Here is a 14,855-nt window from a genome sequence, read left to right as displayed (position 1 = left end):
TAAAACTATGCAAGGATTACACATGTGCCAGTGGGAAACGTGTTATTGTGACACGAGAGGAAAATCATTGTTTTCCCCACCATGAACCCCAGGGCACCTCCATCCAGTCCATTTTTGCTCAACCATGTCTTATACACAAATCACTGGGATGGGCTTCTGCAATGTCAGGTAGAGAAATTGCATGGAAGAGCTGCTCCCAAGGTCCACCGGGGCCGAAATAGCGACAGACGGGCCTCGGCAGCAATTCTCAGAAAAGTCTACGCTGCAGGTCTGCCCAGGGCCGGAGCCACAGCGGGTATAAATAGGAGGGAAATGACAGGGACTGTAAAAGCCACAAGTACCAAGCCGCCCGTTTGAAGTGGGCGGGGGGCCACGGGGAACCTGGGCAAGCCCACTGGGCCGTGGTGCCCCCAGCATCTCTCTGCCGACTTGTCCTGCATGTTCTGTTCCGTGACCATATGGGCCCTGGTGATCCGGAGAGACCCTCTAATTACATGTGGGGCGAGCCCAGCAGAGCCTCTCATTTAGGACGTGTTCCCTGCAGCACTTAAAGGGCTCGCCAAGCGAAGCTGGCCTCCAGTTCCACATCACTCCACCGCCGCGCTCATATCCTACAGGAGACTGCAGCCAGAGGCGCGTTTCACCAAGGTACCGTGGGAACCAGCAACTGGAGTCAAGTGGACAACTGTGCACCTTCATATTATTTATGTAACTACATATCGTTGGGATCATGTAGTTAAGATTCATTAGTTACAGATCGATGTAGCTTTTTCGAAAAGAGGTGATGGTGGGTGATATGGGTCCTTGATCTATTTAGCTTTTGCTTTGGATTATGTGGTTTGGTTTTTGTTTCATTGCATAAAAAAGTGTGAAATAATATTAACAGAGAAGGATGTATTGCTTAATTTTTTACATTGACTTCAGAGTGGATATACACAGATTTTTTTGGATATGAAGTCATTTTCAAGTAATGTGTCTGTGTTAATGACTAAATTCAGGTATTTAAATTTCTGTTGAGATATTATATCTTTGTTCTATCATGCCTCTGGTGAAATTTTGTGAATAAATCCAAATTCACTGCAGATGAGATCTTTTTAGGACGACGCTGATTCGTTCAGAAGGCTTTTTGGAGAGTCGACAGCCTGTTCTTGTGCTCCTCTCTTTAGCTGCAATCATGTCCATCGCCAACACGGCCGCCCAGGCCATGCTGTCGGATGCCTTGCTCCGTGACGGCCCGGTCGACAGCCGCATTCGGAGCCTCGAGCTGGAGCTGCCCCTCGACAAGGTTATCAAATTTGTGTCGGTGGGGCTGCCGCTGCTGCTGGTGTCCATGGCCTTCGCCAGAGAAATAACCATCGGTTAGCCCCTCGCCGCCAGCCCTCGGGTCTGCAGGAGTCACTCTTCTGTCTGTTTCAAAGGAGGGCAGTGGTCTCAGCAGTTTTTATTATTATTATTATTATTACTTGAATATTTCAACCTGTTCTTGACAAATTCAGATCTCAACAAGTGACCAAAGAAATTCATCGAGACGCTTAGTGCAGAAAATGCATGATTATTATTATTCTATGATTACCATTATTATTACATTTTACAACTGTGCTGTTGGCAGATGATTTTGCCCCATTTAACCACTGTTTAGCTGGTTACTCAAGCCACTGCCTGTAGAGGTGAGATAAGAACAGTAAATGTGTGGAGGAACATAGTGAATGGTGATGGACCCACTTACAAAGGTGTCAGAAGACTAGAAGGAAAATGGATCAATGAGAGATGGATTTTCGGGCCTTTCTTGAATACTGGGAGGGATTCAGCAGTTTTGAGTGACAGAGGGAGTTTGTTTCATTGAGACAAAGAATTGACAGGCTTTAGATTTTGAATCCTTCTTGAGCTGGACAAGCTACCAGGCAGACATGGAGGAGCGTAGTGTAGAGCCTGATGAGGTCCGGTAGGTTTTACTATTTCATTGCTTTGCTGAATCTTTTATCCAAGGCAGTTCTACCCAGTGAGACATTTTACTGTAGTGACAAAGAATAAGTACCATGTCTCAAGGTTAGTACAGCAGGACCTTTTCAGAATCCTGAGCCAGCAAACTTACCCACTGTGTGATTTGGAAGCAATTTCATACATTGTGGAGCCCGATGAAAAGCAGTCTGAGATGCTGGACTGACTGGACTCCCATGAGCCACTGCTGTTGCAGACAGTCACTTGATTTCAGGAAACAACGGGACTGTGCAGAATGGGTATGTTTCTTCCAGTTTATGTGCTCTGTGTTCAACGAGAGGTTCTGTAAATTATCGAGATTGCATAGGAGTAGAGCAATGAAAGACTAAGTGAAAAAAAGGCATTCTATTCAGATGTACATTTAACGAGGAAACCAGTAAGACTACAAAAAAGGACCATCAAGAATAGTAAAAATGATTTCTTTTCAAGATATAACTTCAAAATAAGTAAAAAAGGTGGCAAATTGATTTTGTTTTACAGTTGGCACTAAATTAATATTTTGCTTCAAATGCATGTTTACATTTTCCTGTTCTTGTTGGCTAGAATATAAATATAGGGTTTCAAAGTCCAGGGTACATGTAGAGTGGTCTTTAATGGGCAACTGGAGTGCAGGCGTCACATGTACTGTAAGTAAATTGTGGCTCTAGTGCAATTCTTGGAAAGTGTGGTTGACTTTTTGGGCTAGCCATAAAAACAGGACTCATGCTGGGGCGGGAGGGTTCTCCACCATCTCCACCCAGAGGGGGAACGCTGGCTGGGTGTGACCGCCTCTTCTGTGGTTTCTACATCTGCAGGGTGTACGGTGGACCCAGGTCCCAAAAAAGAACCGTGGGCCTGTCTATTGGGGTGTCTTCAGGCTCAGTTGCTGGAAATTTAAAGATGTTCCTCTTCTGAAGTAGAAACAGAAGCAAGAGCCAGTGACAACAAAGGAACTTCCCAAAAATTCAAAGTCACTCGACAAGGATTTTTAGTGTCTTTATGGAATCGTGATTCCCCGTCAGTCTGCTCAGGTGGCTCTTTGTCTTTGCCTTTCCAAGGTCCTCAGATCAGTTGCTTTCCACCGACCAATTTTACAGCCAAACAAGCGGGCTACGTGGACACGTACTGCTGGGACTCTCTCATGCACCATGAGTTTGACGCTGATGGCAACTTCGAGGAGCGCTCTCTGTGGGTGCACAAAGTATGGAGTGATCATCCTTCCCAAACCTACCTTCCTGGGGCGGCAAAGCACTGCAAACCCCTGCAAACTATGTCATTATTTCCACCGCACATTTTCACAATTTTGTTGTACTTTTCTCATTCTTGGGGGTATTTGGTCACAAAAACACAAATTATACAATCCAAATCTTACCAGATCTGTCTAGACAATCTCAAAATTGTACAGACATCTGAGCTTCCATCTACAAGAATATGCACATGTTCACATAAACAAAGTCAAAAGTAATAATTTCTGCAGTTATTCCAGAACGAACCATGTCATTTCAAATGGTGGTGTTTCCAAATGCGGAAGGGTTGCGACTGTCCTGTTTCTCTAACTCTAGCAGGGTAATTGCACGTTGTTCTCCATGCCTTGTGCCTAAGGGCTCCCTTTCCCATCCCAGATGTTCCCGTACTCCCTCCTGGCCATGGCGATGCTGATGTACCTTCCCGCCCTTATTTGGCGCTTCCTGGTGATGCCGTGTCTGGGCGCGGACCTGCTCTTCATCATAGACGAGCTGGACATGTCCTACAACCGCTCGGTGCGCATTGCCCAGAGCATCCTGGAGCTGCAGCAGAATGCTCCCTGCCAGATGGAGTTTCAGGCTGAGCTGGAGAGGTGAGAGCCGGAATTGCCAGAGCAGAGCAGGGAATTCTGGGTATTTGTTTAACAGGACTGGCCATCACCATAAGTGATGAAGGTGGGCAATACTATATTTTTTATGTAACTGACAGTTTCAGCAAAAGTGACATAATTTTTACCAGTATTTACACCTGCATATTCTTCATAGGTTTATTAATTCAGGTTAAGTTCTATAGTGAGGTAGGGATTTGGTCTTAAACAACATCGCTCAAATGTCTGATGTTGACATGCTGTCGACCCGACAATAAATGAGAACATTTGGTAGGGGGCGTCCATGCATGGATCAGTCAATTTTTCTGTGGTGGTCTTCTCAGCATGTTGTCTTTTGCATGGCACAATGTGAAAAGTTGAGCTAACACGACTCAGGCAGCATTAGTAGTAATCGCACATAAACGCAGTTTTACGGAATTGTAGGAGAAACAGAACTCCCGAAAAGAGTCGAGGAGAAAAATAAATGCGCAGGTTCACGGTCAACTGGCTGTCTGTTCTTCCTGGTATTAGTAACAGCGCGTAAGTAGGAGGTCACATGAGTGTTTTGTGAACATTCGTGAAACGGTCAAAGGGCTCGTGAGGACTCTGTGCGGTCAGCAGATGGTCCTCATCGGGCCAGGCCATACTAAAGGTGAGGGTTTGCAGCTCTGATGCCCAGGGGAGTTGGAGGGGACAATAACAGGTATAAATGGCAGGTGGACAGACAGGTACACAGACAGGCAGACGAAGAGCAGCACTGACCACGACACTGAGGGTGCGCTTTAGAAGAAGAGAGGGCTTGAACCCAACATCCGAATGTGCCGAGTCGAGAGCCACCGCTGGTAGACTGTTTGGCTGTTTATGGTCCTATAATGAAAATCTGTACCGCCAACAACCTGCAGCCCACATTATTAATTTATTCTATGAATCACAAAAAAGGCTGCATCCTAGGATAGAGGAGTGTTCTCTCGCTTGTATTTATTAGCGAGCTCTCACAGAGTTAAATAAGTAAGGGCAAAACCCCGAAGAGCCTTGCGAATAAGCTATAAAATGTTCAAAGTTGGTCGTTAACTCTTACTGGGAGTCAGCGAAGGGACATTTGAACTTCTCGTAGCTAGGCAGCAGAGCTTGACGCAACAACTCCTTCGGAAACCAGCGATGATCTATCAAGAGCATTTCTGGAATGGTTTCTCAATAGTCTCAGTTTGCAAACCGATCCATGAAAAATATGCTTTGATCTGACAGAGCTCGGCGGAAAAGGTACTTTGAGTACCCCCTGCTGGAGAGATACATGCAGTGCAAGCAGCGCTCCTACTTCCTGGTCAGCATGCTGTTCCTGCGTGGCTTCCTGCTGCTGCTCTTCATGTCGGCCTCCTGCCTCTACCTGGTCTACTTCCACCTGTCAGCCTTCCTCCAGGACGAGTTCAGCTGCTTTGTGCGGACGGGTCTGCTGCGCGACCAGCCTTGGGTGCCGGAGCTGGTGCAGTGCAAGATGACGGCCCTGCTGGTCTTCCAAGTCATCAGTGTGGCCAACGGCGTCATCTACGTGCTGCTGGCCCCCGTCGTCCTCTTCAGCCTCCTGCGCCTCTTCTGCTGGGACACCACCTTCCTCTCGCTGTACGAGGTGCTGCCGGGCCTGGGCCTCATCAGCGGCCGCAAGTTGGGCTGCCCGCTCAACGACCTCAACGTGCTGCTCCTTTTCCTGCGCGCCAACGTCACGCAGCTGCGCTCCTACGGCCGGCTGAGGGCCATGTGCTCGCTGGCACCCCCGCAGATTCGGGGGGCGGCCGTCAGGGCGCACGGAAAGATGAGCGCCGAGGAGGCGGAGGAGGCCATGGAGGCCTTGGAGGAGATGGAAGAGGAGGCACGGGAGGCCAGAGAAGAAGGAAGACACAACCTGGTGGATATCTTGACTCTCCTGGGAAGGGCTCGAGGAAGCGTTACAAACTGCAAGGATCACAGTCCCCTGGTAGTGGAAAATTTGAGTCTTGGTACCGTAACCCTCATCTACGTTCTGAAACGTTTATTGCTTCTGGGGATTTTTGTTTATATAATATGGGACGTTCAGAAATTAACCAAGTGAATGAACCCTCTCACTGCAGATGCCACAAATGTAATATGAATTTACTCAGTGAAATTATGTAGCAGTGTGACCATTTTTTTAATTTAATGTAAAATTCACCTTGTAATCTTCAAAGCTTTTCAATACCACCACTACCTGCACCAGTTATGTTTATATCAACGCATTACTTTCAGAATGCAAGAACCGCCAAAATTGTTCCAAACTACGGTACCATGCATGCATATCATTTATACCGCCGCATCATTTTCACTTCCTGAAGTGTAAATGTTGAGGGGTAAATGTGCATGTTTTTGTATTGTTAATGAGGGGCAGGGTAAAACAGGCGGATTGAATATGTGTTTAGTAAACTGTAAATAAGTGAGCTGCAAGGATGCTGCCCTCACAGCCCTAACTGCCCTCTCTGTCTCTTCACAGAGCCCTCTAAGCGCCAGGGGTACCATGAATTGAAGGAGACTCCATCATGTAGTTATGCCTAAACCTCCCGCCAGTGGACTGAAACAGCAGAGGGGGTGTTCGTGTTTTGGGCCGGGGGTGTTAAGGGCAGCCTCAGCTCACGTGCAAAGCCATGAGGTCAGAATGCTTCAGAGAGCTTGCGGCTGAGGAAGAGGTACTGCGGGGTTTGAACATCCGGAACGCGCATCCGGAAGTCTCCCCTGCAATTAAGGCCTCGGGCGGGGGGGGAGTAATTACTGCAATTCCGACATGATTTTGATTTTGTGGAGTCATGCTCTTCCTGCTTGATCCCTGCTCCTCCTTTTTTTTTTACTGACTGACTTGATGTATTTACCAGTGTAATTATTATAGTAAATAAAGACGTGTAAATCTCCACCACATACAGCTTGGATTGTTCAGCTCACCTGTGTGGAGTGTGACATCTCCTTAGCGCTGAAGGCACGCGGTGTGTTACGCATACTGCGGAAACGCCATTGTATGGGGGTGGACAAAATAACAGAAACGCCACACAAACGAAGAATTCACATTGCAGGTGACGAGATCATAGTTACAACGCAGCTGCGACGGTGAGTCACGTTAGATTCATTGTAAAAGAGGTCTAACAACTAGCACTTAGATATATGAGTTTCGAAGCAACATGAGGTAACTAACAGAGCTCCAAAGAGGCTAAATAGTCAGAGCCTGAAATGAAGGTGCATCAGTCACAAAAACAGCATACTTATGCCAAACACTAACAAGATGCATCAGAAAATGGAACATAAAACTAGAAAAATGCCCCAATATTCCAACCTCAAAAATGACTGAATCGAAGGTAAACGCTCTGCTCCTTATTACGTCCTTCATGTCAAAAATACTGTTGGGTTTTTTCTTATTTTGTCCACCCCTTTTAACGCACAGCACTGTTGTTGAGCTCTTTCACAGCTGTCTCATGTTCATCCTCTAATCCAGATGGCATTTGTGGATGACTCGGTTTGGCTCCCTCCATGTCTGCCCGGATTCCCGGACGTGGGGAGGTGCCACAGTACCGTGAGTCACTGCAGCAGCTTGAGCTCCATGGGAATCCTCTACACACTTCATGCCTGTGTGTGTGTGTGTGTGTGTGTTTGTGTGTGTGTGTGTGTGTGCGTGTGCCTTGAGTTCAGGTAAAACACTTACACACAGCAAAAATCACAGATGGAGTAGATCAATTGCACAATTTGCACCACGTTTTTCAACACCGTTTCAATACTTTTTGACATAATTCACACTCATCTCTGAAGACGACACAGCTTGAGCCAAACTGTTCCTTTTATTTACATATCACACAATACGTTGCCTCTCAATGAAAACACATGAAATGCAGCATTTTACACCAGTGGAAACACTTGGGGTAGAGATTTTTTTTGTTGCCAACACCTGATTATATTTGCACAGCAAATACTAGAGAATTCCTTACAGCATGTGCTTTTGGTTTTACAGAAAACATACTGTATGCCACTGTGGGAAGGACTTTCTGGACTCCACCTGTATGGAAGTTACACCCACTTCCCATCGAATCACTGGACAAATTCAAAAGCTTTATGGCCTCTAAGGCATCTGAAACTATACCAAATACAAGGTTCCTTTTGCTTTTTTGCACTTATAAACATATAAGCATACGAAGAACCTTGGGTATTCTTTTTCTCATGTGAAAATGACAAACACTGTGAAAAGCTACAGCTGTTCAAGTTTGTAAAACTTTAAGATGCATGCAATGAAATTGCTGCTCACTGTAAGGCAGCTGATAGATGCTCAAGGCTATTATTATATGAACATTATTAATAACGGCATCTTTTTGCAATTTGAATTGAAAAATATTTACATTTCAAAGATTTTACATTGACATTTATTTATTTGGCAGATACTTTTCTCCAAAGCAGCATACAACTCAGAATTTCAACAGGTAGAGAGATGGAGACATGCATTTATGAAGGAGTCAGTTAATCCAATACCACTGTTTTTGCATGCATACATTACATGGTCAGCTGAAAACTACACAATTGTAGTTTTTTAAAACTGATTATGTTGTAAAAGTTTATGGAGCAGAAAGGAGATCCAGAATCTAACATGTGTTTTGAAAGCCTTCTTAAATGATGAGAGGGATTCAGCAGTTCTGAGTGAGAGGGGGAGATCATTTCACCACATTAGAGCTAGAACCAGAGAACATTTCAATTTTGAATCTCCTGTATGTGGGACCACCAAAGCCTTGAACTTGACATGGTGCGTACTGACAGCTGGACTGGAAGCCAGAAGACGAAGTAGGGGCATAAAAAGGAATACTTACAGACGCTAGTAGATCAGACAGGAGCGATCTTCAGTGATCCAGGCAAGATATCACCATGACCTGGACAAGGTGAAATGTAAACTGTGGTGTGCGATAACGGCAGAGTCTGTGAATGTTGTGCTCGATAATCTATACAACACTGTGGCTTCAATGTGATGTGTCCACAACAAAAATGCAGAGACTTGAGTTATCACTCCCAGGCCCTTATCCAATAAAGCGGACAAGATGAGCAAGTTGTCCAGTTTGATATAGAGTTCCCAACAGGGGGACGGACCTGCTGGGAAGACCTGCCATGGCAACAGTTCTGAAAGTGGACTCAGCTGGCCAACAACTGAGAACCTGGTATTCTTTTGAATTTGTAAATCCTATGGGTTTGTTAGGAAGCACATCATACAGCCAAGTTAAACAACTTGAAGAAAGTCCCGCTTAAACCCCAGCAGAGGATGTTCTTGCTAAGGACTTGTGTGGTTCCTAAAGTTTTACATCAACTCGTGCTTTGGAGGGTCAGAGCTAAACTGGTAAATAAATTTGATAACATGATTAGAGTTTTTGTTAGAATGGTGCTGAGGCTGCCCCATGACACGTCAAAGGAATTCTTTCACAGCAATATACTTGACGGGGGGCTGGGCGTAGCTAATCTAAGAACGCAGATACCCTTAAACAGGATGCAGAATCTGAAAAAAGACTCTAGAAGCAGACACCTGTAATATAACCACCACGTACAAGTTTAACACCATATTACAAAAGGATGCCCAGCTGATAGAGCAAGGCGGAACAACAATAAACAATAAGGCAGCATATAGGGCCTATTGGGCCCTACAACTCCGCAGTAGCCGGGATGGCATGGAACGTAAAACATCACCTAGTGCCCACAGGCCAACACTTGAGTTGGCAATGGGACGAAATTATAAACTGGCGAAAATTACATCAAAATACATTAAAATACGAGGCAACCTCTACGAGACTAAACAGAGAAGCGTCAGAGGGCGAGAACCAGCCCCAAAGTGCAGCGAAGGCTGCAACGCCGCAGAGAGTCCTGGCCATATCATGCAGTCCTGTAGTAGAGTACATGATAAACGTGTGCTCAGGCATAATAGTATCAAAAAGGCTCTTATAGATTTAATTACATCAAGAGGTTACCAAGACATCCTAGAACCCCTTCATGGGATGGTTCGCTTGCCTAAGGAAAGTATATACTTCCTGGGAGTAAGGGCCTTGATGGGGAGTGTAGTAATGGCGGACACTTTTAAAAGAAGTACCACAAAACACCGTGTACTAAAACGAGAGGGTGCTGCCTTTTAAAGGGAGACTTGTGATGGGGGTGACCTAAACCTTTTGGGAGGTCATCACCGGAGTAGGGAGGGTACTTAGCCTGCTTTCTTGAGTGCCGACTGCGCGTTCATAACACAGTCAAAATATTGTCCAATGAGGTTGGAGTTTTAGTCGGTAAGAGTATGACGGTACCTCTGTATAACTTTTGGCGGGTCTCCATGAGGATTTAACCAGCCTTGGCTTGGCCAAAAAAAAAAAAACAACCGTTAGCCAATGCAGTGATTTCAGTACCGGTGTTATATGGTCGTACTTTCTAGTTCTAGTGACAATTCTCACAGCAGCATTTTGAACCAAGTGTAGCCTGGATACTGTCTGGTATGGACAACCTGACAATAAAGGATTACAATAGTCCAGCCTGCTTGAAACAAAAGCATGAACCAGTTTCTCAGCATCCTGTCTACATAGGAATCGCCATAATTTAGCTATTTTTCTTAATGGAATGAAGCACGACTTAGTCAAAACGTACAAATGACAACTTTCCATCCAACAAGACACCCAAATCCTTAACACAATCTGTACGCTTGAAGCTAATATCATTTGTGGTAAAGATTGCTGTGATCATGTCAAGAGTTTAGGCATCACCACGCACAAGTACCTCTGTTTTACTGGCATTTACAGATAAAAAATTTTTGCTCATCCATAGTTTTATATTGGTAAAACAATTAGCTAGACACCACAAAGTCATCAGGCTTAAATGAAACATATAGCTGTGTGTCAGCATATGAGTGGAATCTTACGTTGTGTTTGCGATTCTGAGGATCGCAAAGGATATTCCACGTTCGGAGGATTTTCTCCTCAGATTGAGCAAAAGGTGACTCATCGACAAATGACCTCCACCCTAACTGTAACCCTTAGCCACGCACTCTTCCTTTTAATTTACTATGATATGGTCCTCATTTACACATGGACTGCCATCTGAACCTTTTTCCGTTGCACCCTTTATCAGAACTAGTATTTACTCAACAGTGACATTTGCTCTTGTATCTCCATCACCAAAGGAGCCTCTGAAGACCATTTGTGAGGTCCTACTAATGGGATGAGCTTTGAATATTTAATGACACAGAGATGTCAAATTATTTAAAAGATCAAACCATCAGAACTGATTCCTGGTTCTTCTATAGAACAAACAATGATGGAGAAGCACCGGACTCTTCAGTTGTAGAAAGAAGCTGGTCTTTTAACAAACAGGCAAAAGCCCTCAAACCCTAAATGAGATCAAAATGAAATTCAAACATTTCCGTTCTTAAAATTTAAAAAATGAAAAAAAAATCATAAAATAGATTTATCTTTGGTTTATCAGGAAATCAGTAAAATAGAAAAAAATGAATGTATTTGTATCTGCTGTGGGGGCGCAGAGTTTGGCCAGGGCTTGCCCGGTGTTGGGTCTGGGGTTCGAATCCTGCTTGGGGTACCTGGTGGTGGACTGGTGTCCCATCCAGAGTGTGTCCCCTCCCTCTCCAGCCCTGTGCCCTGTGTTGCCGGGTTAGGCTCGGGACAAGCGGTTGTAGATGTTGTGTGTGTGCATCTGCTGTTGAATAATAACACAAAAGTACAACTCCATAGAGTCAATTTTCTGACAGAAGTGAAATTATAGGAATAAGAATAAGGACCAAGTTCTGACCTGAATGCTGCAGACCAAAGTGTAAAAGTGTAAAGCTGTAAGGAGAGGGGGTCATCTTGGGTAAGACTGCAAGAACAAAGAAACTCAGACAAGGATGCAACGTTTGACATCCATAATAGAAGCTCAATCGCGCCCTCTTGTGGTTCTCAGAAGAAGCACCTGATCATGAAACAGCATTTCTAAGTTTTTAATACAGCTGAACAACAAATGTGCAGAGCTTTCCTTTACATTTCATATACAAAAGTAAATTGACTCAATCAGGCAAACAATATTTTATTAATGCCCATTGTTCTTTATTTTAGGGGGTGCGGTGGCGCAGTGGGTTGGACCGCAGTCCTGCTCTCCGGTGGGTCTGGGGTTCGAGTCCCACTTGGGGTGCCTTGCGGCGGACTGGCGTCCCGTCCTGGGTGCGTCCCCTTCCCCCTCTGGCCTTACGCCCTGTGTTGCCGGGTAGGCTCCGGTTCCCCGTGACCCCGTAAGGGACAAGCGGTTCTGAAAATGTGTGTGTGTGTGTGTGTGTTCTTTATTTTCACAGACTGAATATTGGGTCTTAGTGTATGCAGAGGCGGTGGGTAGTGTCGTGGTTACAGTTACTGCCTCTGCATCCAAAGGTTGCAGGTTTGTAAGCCACCTGCAGCTGTAGTACCTCTGAGCAAGGTACACAACCCTAAATAGCTCCAGTAAAAATGACCTAGCTGTGTAAATGGATAAATAATTGTAAGTTGCTCTAGGGATAGAAGCACCAGCTAAACAAGTAAATGTATGAAGACTGCTTAAGGAGGTACGGGTTTTGAAAAAATGACAATTCTTCAACTCTTGACAATTTTTCAGGTAATAAGTGTACAGACATCAAGTGGCAAAATAAACAACACCGTGAAAGACATCAGAAGCAGCAGTAGCGTAGGGTCCGGGGCTGATGCCCTAAAATCTGAAGGTTCCTGCTGTAATACCCTTGAGCATCATACCCCTCACTTCAGGCAGTAAGAATATCCTGCTGCATAAGTGGGTAAATAATTGTAGAGTAGATTATTTGACGGACAACCTGCGTTAATAATTATGAAGGTGGAAATTTAGCTGAATCGCATGAAAAATAAATGAAAATTAAAGAGCACACTATAATAAAGGTCTCTTGTAGATCTCCAGGTTGGAAACACTACTTGCTTATGGACTTAGGTGTCTTCCTATTGTTATTTAGGTTCTCCGAACCTTCTTTGATTAGAGGAGCCGAAAATCTTTCTGAAATGTCAGATGTAGGCAGCGGTGACATACAGCATCTCAGATTCCATATTCTCTTCTTCTCTTCTTTTGAATTGCTTTAGGTTCCGTTGAATCATACGTCATAGATACATTAGGGCTAGCGATTTAATGTGCATCTAAAATGAAATTCTCACAGCACTTGTTTATTGTGTTCGGGAGGGGAATGCAAATTATATTCCGGTTTGCCAGCTTTAGCAGTCCTGAAGAACCTCTCGGGTGTTGGGGAGCCTCACGGGAGGTGCATATGTTTCCCGGTACACCTCCTTCCCTGTGACCTGCACGCGTGGCCCCCGACGGCCTAGTATGTGAACCGCGATGGCGCCGAGAGCACGTTTTGCGTGGGACGCCAAAGGAGAAGCTCCTTTAACGAGACTTGATTGTGAACGGCTGGAGGCGCCGCTTTGCGGAGAGTCGCCTGGCTTCGATAATTACCCAATCAGTCAGGCAATTATCCACTCTCGTTACAACAAGCCTCATAGAGATGTTTACCCCCAAGTAGAGCGGCGAGTCACCATAACGATAAAAGCACCTCTCTGTGATTTGGATCGCTCCAGCATTTGCTTCAGACGCTGGGAAAAATAACAACCTAGCAGAAATGCTAAGTGGAAAATTTCTTGACGTTTTTTTTTTTTTTTCCCCCCCGCTTCATTTTATTGCTATTTCGTTTTGCGGTGAGTCCCGCAATGAGCTCTGCTGCTGACAGCCCGCTCTGCGGGGGGTTTAACGACTCGCCAATTAAGATGAATGTTTGTTTAGTGACGGGAAAGCAGGCGTAATAGGATGTCTGGTGATGGATGCAGCCTTCGCGTTCACTAACAATTAAGCGGCTAGGCCTCGGTTTGCCCGGCACCCGCGCGATAGCCGTAATGGTTCCTAATCCAAGTAAGGTGAGGGCAGCACACTGGGAGACCTTCGTTAAGCTCCAGCGCCCCTGGTGAAACCATGATTACTACAGTTAAGTGCTGCTGAGGCCCCAAATGGAAAGAAAACACTACCCGCTGGCGTGAAGCGCGGCGCACGGCGTGAGACGTGTGGCTTAGCGCCGATCGATAGGACTCGCCTTTGTTTATGGGCGTGGCAAATGAAGACAGATGCCCACATTAAACGGTAAATGTGGACAACCTCCCTGTGCTGTCGAAGGACAAAGCACCAAGGCGAGTTATGTCCCCATACCCAGGGAATAATATACTGTATGCGTTGAAAAGTTGACGACATCCAAGTAAAGCGTATATGTCGTTCCGAATTTTTATTTTTTTTTTAAGTGCAACGGAAAGGTTATCGCAGTGTCGTGATGTCGCCGTAACGCTAAGAGAATATCGTGTGTTAGCTGGATTTATGATGTCCAGCTGCAGGAGGGAAAAAACAGAAAGGGACCTTTCTGTCAGTCAGCATTAGCAGAATGCGGTTCGAGGCTGTGCCTTGTGTGCTGATATACTGGAAGGCACCGGAAGGATATGACACATGACAGGGACTGTTTAACAAAATTTAAAGTGGAAAAGACTTTATCGCTGGCTTCATTTGGAAGGAGCGTTCGCATTTCTCTGCCCTGTCTGGCGATAGCAGGAGAGCTCAGATAAAGTAGTGGCTTGTCAGTGGAAGGACCCGAGAAGGTCAGGAACAAGAATCGGGCTGAGGACAGTGAGAGCCGTGATAAAGAGTCTTACGGGCACAGAGATTAACAGAGAAGGACAATCAGGGCTCCTAATGTAATAAACAAGCTCATACCGGCTTCTGTTTTTCTCGTATATTATGCCCGGGCCTTCAAGGTACAGAGAACTGGGATACAAATCCACAATTAATCTGCTGTCAGATAGAGGGGAATAAAAAGTCTAACTTCCAGAAGCCTGCTGCTTCATATTTTATTTTTTTCAATTTAGTCCCTTGTTTTGAAAACAACGTACACCCAGTAAAATCGCAAATGGCGCCCCGTCTTACAACTGACATAACTCAAAAGGACAACTCGGACAGACTGAAATACCAGTAATTTTTGTGTTTTATC

The 14,855-nt window shown here is 45.2% G+C and overlaps 1 protein-coding gene across 2 annotated transcripts; it reads left to right on the top strand.

Moving 5' to 3' along the window:
- The first annotated feature begins 1,096 nt into the window (after positions 1-1,096).
- LOC108936127 (pannexin-3) lies at positions 1,097-6,401 on the top strand. Of its 2 annotated transcripts, XM_018755219.2 has the most exons (5): positions 1,097-1,358; positions 3,036-3,178; positions 3,600-3,814; positions 5,054-5,799; positions 6,306-6,401. In XM_018755219.2, the coding sequence occupies exons 1-5, from the start codon at positions 1,175-1,177 to the stop codon at positions 6,365-6,367; spliced, it is 1,350 nt and encodes a 449-aa protein (XP_018610735.1). In that variant the 5' UTR covers positions 1,097-1,174; the 3' UTR covers positions 6,368-6,401. The 2 variants fall into 2 exon arrangements, with proteins under 2 accessions (XP_018610735.1, XP_029107342.1); XM_029251509.1 differs by lacking the exon at positions 6,306-6,401 and having other exon boundaries at positions 5,054-5,891.
- The last annotated feature ends 8,454 nt before the right edge of the window (positions 6,402-14,855 follow it).

The sequence above is a fragment of the Scleropages formosus genome, chromosome 4 (genome assembly GCF_900964775.1).
Source record: "Scleropages formosus chromosome 4, fSclFor1.1, whole genome shotgun sequence".
In the NCBI taxonomy this organism is placed as follows: domain Eukaryota; kingdom Metazoa; phylum Chordata; class Actinopteri; order Osteoglossiformes; family Osteoglossidae; genus Scleropages; species Scleropages formosus.
This window is presented reverse-complemented; position numbering and strand designations above follow the sequence as displayed.

Bases quoted from the DNA above. Each gene is read 5' to 3' on its own strand.
- LOC108936127 (XM_029251509.1), top strand. From the start codon at position 1,175: ATGTCCATCGCCAACACGGCCGCCCAGGCCATGCTGTCGGATGCCTTG. The intron at 1,359-3,035 runs GTTAGCCCCTCG...TGCCTTTCCAAG, and splicing joins CGCCAGAGAAATAACCATCG to GTCCTCAGATCAGTTGCTTT. The intron at 3,815-5,053 runs GTGAGAGCCGGA...TTGATCTGACAG, and splicing joins TTTCAGGCTGAGCTGGAGAG to AGCTCGGCGGAAAAGGTACT.